The sequence below is a fragment of the Pygoscelis adeliae genome, unplaced genomic scaffold (genome assembly GCF_000699105.1).
Source record: "Pygoscelis adeliae isolate BGI_AS28 unplaced genomic scaffold, ASM69910v1 Scaffold402, whole genome shotgun sequence".
Classification (NCBI taxonomy): domain Eukaryota; kingdom Metazoa; phylum Chordata; class Aves; order Sphenisciformes; family Spheniscidae; genus Pygoscelis; species Pygoscelis adeliae.
In genome coordinates this window covers 5,389,653-5,397,178 of record NW_008824411.1, presented here as the reverse complement: position 1 = coordinate 5,397,178, position 7,526 = coordinate 5,389,653, and the positions used below count along the sequence as shown (strand labels likewise).

The window sequence follows — 7,526 nt, the reverse complement described above, 5'->3', positions numbered from 1 at the left end:
CCGGGGGGGGCGGGGGCCCAGCCTGTCCCTCCGGTGGCTGTAACGGTGCCGTAACAGGCTGTTACTTACGTAGGTGTGCCCGGGATAGGTGCCCACGGCAGGCAGGTGGGACCCCAAGGCCCCCAGCATCGCCCCGTGCCGTTAGCCGCCGGGCTGGTGCAAGGTAAGTTACAGCTCCCTTTGCAGAAGGGGCTCTTGCCGCCGCAGCCTTCAGCCGCGGGGCCCAGAAGCTGTGTCGCTGTTGATAGCAACATTTAGCTAGTGAGGGGACTGTCTGTGCAGCAAACCCGATCTGTGTGTTTTAAAGCAAACCCCATTAGGAGATACGGCTGTTTCGAGAACCTGTTTCAGTTCCTTTAGGCTGCGTCTATGGCCATGAGATCCCAGTGTGCTCCTGTCTCCTGCCTCTCCGCAGAGCTTGGCCTGGGCACATCGCGGCTCTCCTCCCCACGTAGCTGGCCGAAGGACTCGTGTGAAGTTACCCTGCGCTTTACAGCTGAATTTTTCTTCTGTCGCCAAGGCCCCCTGACCTTTGAATACGGGTCAAAGTGGTGCGGTTGCCTGTTTTAGATGAAGTGGATTTAACCTGATGTTTTTGTACTGGGGTCAAACTGTGCTAAAACTGAGTTTAGACTGTAGTCTAAGATGTTGCTGCAGCTCACGATAGCTGTCAGCAAGACGAGGATCCCGTGTTGCCAAAAGCAGTTCGCTCATCCCTTGAGGGAGGCGATGGCTGAAACTATTGCGTGGTCTCGCGGGTTGCTTAAGTTGATTGAGCAAATGTGACGAGGATGGAAATGTAGGTAAGCTTCAAAATAAGAGCACTGCGCTTGCAAGTGGGAGCCTGAATTTATGCATGGGGGAAGCAACAACTGTTGGTACCGTAAGGACCATCTGATGTGTTCCTAGGCCCACATGTTTAGCATGCCGTTTCCCCCTCTTGATTATTTTTGACCCTAAGTAGATGTCACTGGGAGCCCTCAGCTCGATTGGAAAATTCGTGCTGCCCTTATATGAGAAATGAACTCTAGTAACGTCTTTGTCCGAAACTTTCAGGCTTAAGTGGGATTGTGGGGTTACTCTTAAAAATCAGCCATTGGATTGTCTGATGGGGTGTAGCGGAACATCAAATCTGAGCCCAGGAGGAGCCCTTTGGCACGAACCAGACCACTCTGCCTTCCAGCTCGGCCATAGCCTTTGCCTGAGTTGGGGGTTTGGAGGGGCCGACCCCTCCGGACGTGCTGTGCAGGGATCCCAGCGTATTTCCTTGCAGTCGTCCTCCTTACACCTGCTGCCATCAGATGGCTGGAGAAACCACGTCCTCCAAATTGGGAGTGGATCTGACTTTCTACGTGGATGGGACACCCCAGGGCGGCTGGAGGTGATGCTGGTGTTTTTTGAGCAGCTGCTGTTGACAGAGTGCAGCACTGGGGATCGTCCCTTGAGCAAAAGAGGGCCTTCCTTCCACAGCTGGCCTGCACAGGGGCTCTGCCTGCTGCTTTCCAAGGCAGGGCTCAGCGTGCCGATGTAATGGCAAGGCAGGGCTCAGCGTGCTGATGTAATGGTTGCTTCTGCGTCGCAGGGAGTTGCACTGATCCCTAGAATTGGGATCTGAACCTGCGCAGGCAACTGGCCAGTGACGCAAATCCAGTTTGGCTCAGTGGCAGAGGTGCGAGTGGTCCTAAGTCAGAGCTGCAGAGCTGTGCGTCGGTCTGTGCTGTACAGTGCTAGCAAACACCGCCAAGGTGATAAGAGCGGCACAGAGACATCCAGCTCGACCCCTGATCACAAGCAGAGAGAAACAGCACGACTCCAGACACCTGAAAAGTACCATTGGTGCTCTCCAAAGGAGGGCTTGTGCGTAACCTGCATTCGGAGGATGCTGACTGCATCCTAAGGTCTGGAAATGTGTGTGTGAAATGTTGGTTGCTTATTGACCAGGTGGTTTGTTTTTTTCTGTGTTTGTAGAGGAACCTGTTGGAGGAAGATTCAGATGAAGAGGAAGACTTTTTCTTGTGAGTTTCTGAACGGCTGCTGTAGGGAATGCGGTATCTTAACTAACTGCCTACATCTCTGAGACTGGAGGTGTTGAATACCAAAAGCTGCTCCCTGCCACATAGGTGGGGGCTTGGGAATCAAAACCTTTGATTCCTTTGAGATGATCTCCCGGAGCCTTGGCATTGAGCGTGAATTAAGACTTAACAGGTGTGACCTGTATAAGGGTGGGATGTCCCACATATCCTAAGACATGGGAGGGACTGGTGGGAGGCGTGAGAATAATCTTCCATCCACAAGGCATTGGTTGTGTCTTTGAGCCTTTGGTTTAAATACATGTTTTCGTTGTATCTTCCATCCTGATTGCTCTTTTCTGCCTGCAGGAGAGGGCCTTCTGGACCAAGATTTGGACCCAGGAATGAAAAGATCAGGCAGTAAGTTGTTGTTCCTCAGTGTCACACAGATAATATTTTATTCTGGCACTCCGAGCACCTGCTGCTGTCTTACCGGAGTATTTCCGTGTAGTTCTGAATATGAACGTAGCTTGTGCTTTCTTTCTTCTAATTGACGTTTTCTACCCTATGTGTCCACAGCTAAGAGAAATCTCAAATTTGATTCAAGTTATCAAGAAATTGTGTATTGACAGGGGTGAAGGGATAGGATTGTATCACAGTAGCTTAGTGGAGTTTCTAAAGCCCATGCTGTATTCTGGTGATGACCTGTTCCATGCTTTTATGAGGCTTTTTTTCTAGAGCATTAATCCTGAATTTTAACCTTCGCTAGCACTTTTTTTTGTTTCATTGCTTTTTTTCTTCATCCTGTAACTTGCTCCTCAATGTTTCAAGAAAGCAGGTGGTCAGGAGCACACCAGGGCCATGTGTTTTGGGCAGCGGCTGGTCCTCTGGCCTCCTTTTCTCCAGATAAAAACATGATATAGGTGACCTGGAGATGAGCAGTGACTCAGTGGGTCAAAGCAGCTGGACAAACAGGAAACCATTACAGCTGGAGGAGGATTATTGACTGTATTAGGGCAAGAAGGAAGGAGTGAACACTCTGGATCCTTCTCCCATCGAGTCATTTCCTGCATGATGCTTGTTCTGGGCTCCAGTTTGCCCTGTCCTTTCCTATGAGGGATGTGATGGTGGTACTTAGTGGATATTCCGAGATCCCAGGTTTGCTTTGTGCTGTTTCCTTTGCTGACCTCCACGGAGCCAGAACAGAGATCTGTGCGGGGACTGATGCCCACGCGTCAATCAGACTGGGTCATCATGTGTGCAGCCTGAGTGTTGCTCTGCATTAGGGATTTTTTTCATGCCGGGAAGAAGCCAGTGCAGCTCTGAGATGACTCATTGCCAACGTCAGTGTTAGGCAGTGCTTGCTTGTGTGCCTGCTTGCCACGTTACCTTGAGGGGCGAAGTGCACTTGAGTTACACAAGAGGCAGTGGGTCAGTCACTGCGCCCTGAGTTTTCAGGGGGTTTCTGTTCCCTCTGGGGTGCGAGGGTGCTGCTGGTAGAGGCGCACTGGTCTTTACAGTAAGCCAGTGTGGATAAAGCCTCCCTTCTAGGGCAGTGCCACACTGGCCTGGATTGAATGAGAAGGATGAGAATTGGTTTTATGAGTGGGGTCTTGCCCCCATAAAAAGATGGAGAGGGGGTGATGTTTACCCCTTCATTCTCTGCTGGAAAGGAGTCTACTGCCTTCCCTGCGTGGTGGGGGAAAATGGGAGCTCTTCTCTTCTCACTGTCTTGGCCAGGCAGGAGGGAGCGGGGGCTTAGGTAGAGGGGTTGTGGGAGTTTTCAGGAGACAGGGAAGAATGTATTTTCAGGAGGTGGAGGATAGCACAGCGGCTGTGAAGGAGAAGAAAAATGAAAGAATAATTCACCCAGGAACTTGTGGGTTCATGGGTGTGATGTGACTAATGCCCAGAACATGTGAGGCTTGCCCATTGCCAGAGATTGTCTAGTAGGCCTGGTATGGGATATGTCCCTTTGGGTAGCAAGTGGCTACATCTATCTAGTATCTAGAGCATCTATTATAAAATAGTATCTATTTTTTACTCTCATCAATGTTGATTGCTTTGTTTAATAAGCACTTACAGGGTGCAGTTGTCACTTCTTGTCATGGAGCTTATTAAGTTTCTGATCAGACCAGCCCTTGTGCTGGATGGATTGATGCCTGGTCTCGTAATGATGCGGTCTGTTCTTGTTTCAACAGAGGAGGAAAAGGAGGGTTGGGTTGCTGCTGAAACACTGTAAGGAAAAGACATTTTAAGGAGGAATTTGTGCATTTGGAGAGCTGAGGCATAGCTGGGCAAAGCTAGAGAGACTGTAGCTGTACGGGGCTGGAGGAACGAGGTGTGAAGATAGGCGTAGAAGGAAACTGGATGGAGGATTGGGTAGAGGAAAAAGTGATGGGATCATGGGAGCAAAGGTGCGGAACATGTTGAATGTGAGGGGCAAGACTGGAAACTATTCCTAGTTGTCCTTGGCAGTGAAGGGGCTTGGGTCAGGGTGGAGAGTTTGGCAGCAGAGACCCTCGAGGCTGGCTCAGCTGCAGAAAGAGGTGGTGGGGAACACTGCAAACCTCATAGGGGAAAGAGACGAGTTAGAGCTAGCAGTAGTGGCAGGAGGAAGCGTCACAGTCTCCTCCGCACTGTGTTTTGTCCTGATAGGTCTGGAAGTTCAGGCTCTGTTGTCCCAACAGCTGCTCGGTTGGGGTGGATGCTCCCCTGGTAATTAAGTGGCCACATGGGGTCCCTTAGGCTCCCCCTGAGACCTCCCTGTCCCTGGGGTGGGCTGGAGCTGAAGGATAGCTTTTAAAAGGCTTTTATCCTGTTCCCCAAAGTTACAAAGAACAGGTAAGGGAGAGCTGATCTCTCTTCCCTGCCTTTGCTTCCAGGCTTTGTGAGAAGTCCTGAATGTGTGTCGTGAGAGCTCTTAGTGCCTTTTCAGGGGCAGGTGGGACGTTCATCTTCCATCTGGGTTTCTTTTATTTAGAATAGGAGCCTCTCATCACAGCTCATCTTTTCAAAAACGTTACCAAAATCCCCCCCTTTTCTGCACTGCTTGACTTCCTTCGCTGCTGATGTTTCTGCTTTCAGGCAACTGTGCTGCTGGATTCAGGTTCCTGCTTGTGCTGGCGATGAGGCTCAGCACACTGCTGTGGCTCCCCAGGAGCCAGGTCTTGGTCCCTGCGATTCCTCCATTACTCTGCTGGGGGTGGCCGACATCCCCGTCCCCAGGGCTCGGCCCCAGTGGCTCTGTCTGGCTGCAAGCCCCAAATTATGTCCTGAGAAGGGGGAGGGTTTGGGGAACGTTTTGAAGGCAACAGTTGACAGCAGCTTCCCAGGGCCTGGCTGTTCATCGCAGATGTGCAGTGGACCCCATCCGTATTCCAGGCTTTCATTTGAAGGTGATACCAAGACCATATTGTCAGGCATCATTGTTGGGTATAATCCTTTCAAGTACTGAAAGGCTTCAGGGCGGTATAGACTGCTGTCTTCCTCACTGTTGTGATGAAGCAGCAACTTAGGGATTTGTGGCACAGCTCAGCACTGATACCCCGTTGTTGAGTACAGCAGAGGTGTCTGCTGGGCAGCCCCTCTGCAGAGAGCCATGCCTCGGGGAGCGCTGTGCTGCGCTCGTCTCCTGCCTTTGCACCATCCGTCCAGCTTGGCTCTCTGTCCTGTTCTCTCTTCCCTGGGTTACTGCCACAATGAGGGATGTTTGGGTGTAATTTGCACCAAAATACACAGCACTATTAATATCACTGGGGTGGAAAATAGAAGTGTGTCATGCTGGCTGTAAACAGCCGGCTTGGAGACAAGAAGCAGCCTTGAGCAGCACATCCCGTGTTGCGTGCATGGCCTGTTTATGGTGTCTGAAGAATGCATCACTGTTGTTAGCCCAACACCGTGACCAGTCCAGGGAGTTTTTCAGTAGCTAACCCATTGCGGCCAAAATGGAAAGGCTTATTCCTCCCACTCTGGACCAGGCAAAGCACAAGAAACTTGGTCTAAACCAAGCTAAGCGCCAGTGGGTCTCATTTTGCTGCTTTGATGGTGTGCACTTGCTTTCCTTGTTAAAAGCATCATATTTGCAGTAATTAGTAAGAAGAAGGGTCGTGGGAGACATATTTTATGCTTTTGTCTTGCTCCCTTTCCTGGCAGGTATTTATTCTACTTTATTTCTCTTGGAAATCTGGCAGGAGTGAAGCACATGAAATGTATGTGTCAAAAGCCAATAGCTCCCCAACAGGAAATACACTTCGTATTAGAGGATTCATTCTCTCTTGCCAAATAAAACAAGAAAATATTTTCTTCTTGATGCGACTTGAGTTTCCAACCTCAAGCATGCCAAACTAGTGGGAATTGTTGAATTTGCTCTGAAACTGCAGGGCTAATGCATAGGCTGGGCATCTTTCAGCCCCCTCCTGAAGAGGCATCTCTTGCAGCAGCGATGGGTGGGAGAGAGCAGAAAGCAAGGACTGGCTTAAGGTCTGGTTAAGGCACTGTGTGAAGTTCAAAGTCACATTCCCTGGCTCGGTCTCTTCCTTCCTGGTTTTTTTTCCAGGGTTCTCTTTTACATTAGATACAAAAAGGTATTGGGGTGCTCAAATGTGTCTGTGTTCCACGGGAGTTAAACACCTCAACATTTGCAAGAGTTTAAGCCTTGATTTCTCTGTGCCTCCGTTCTCCATCTGTGAAATGTTTTGTTCTCTTGGGGGGGATGGCTAACAGCATGCCCAGGTTATGGGCAGGTAGCAAAGGCATGCAGCGTTTTGCCAGCAGCTCAAGTGAAAAGAGGTGGGATGCTGAGATGCAACTTGGGCAGTGGGGGCCTGTGCTCCATAGGCGTCTCCCAAATGCTGCTACACAGCAGAGCAGCTTGAAGTTACATACCTGCCCACTCTGCCTCAAACACTTCGGGGTGCTCTGGGACTGCAGCAGCATCTCTCCAGGCTCTGACCTGTACCGGCGGGGATACAGGTGGCACTGCATTGCGCTGCACATTCCTAGATGCATTGTAACCTTGTGTGCTCCCGCTTGTTAGTTGTACCAAGGTAACTTGGTTACAACTCTGTTGTGGGAGGAAGTCTCTTTATTTTGAAGCCAGTAAATGATTTTAGAAACATTTACGTACTGCAAATGTAGTCTTCTGCCTGTGAAACTGATGTTTAAGGCCTTAGAGTTTTTGCCAAGTTGACTCATCTGGGATAGCAGATGTTTCTCTCGCCCCAAGCTATAGGAGCGTTGCTGGTGGCTCTGAGCTGGGACTTGTCCGTTGTGCCAAGGTAAGGAAACCCCCTCACAGAGCATTCCTCTTCCTCATGTCCACACCTGCTGCCCCAAGGAAGGGCCACGGGGCTGCGCATGTCCCGTGTGGGGTGAACACTTTGCTCCACAGGGTACCACCACGTGTTTCCCAGGCAGCATTTGCCTGCGTCCTCAGTGCCACCTTCTGCGCTTTCCCAATGGTGGCAGCTCTGCCACTCGCCTCGTACCTTGTAAAACAAATGGTGGGTCAGAACA

At 50.5% G+C, this 7,526-nt stretch overlaps 1 protein-coding gene across 1 annotated transcript in view; it reads left to right on the top strand.

Annotated features, from left to right (window-relative positions):
• Window positions 1-856: 856 nt before the first annotated feature.
• Window positions 857-7,526, top strand: part of VAMP4 (vesicle-associated membrane protein 4) — an 11,809-nt gene continuing 5,139 nt past the window's right edge. The window contains 3 exon segments of the mRNA XM_009320708.1: window positions 857-883; window positions 1,942-2,015; window positions 2,379-2,429. Of these exon segments, the coding sequence (XP_009318983.1) occupies window positions 857-883; window positions 1,942-2,015; window positions 2,379-2,429 (152 nt within the window).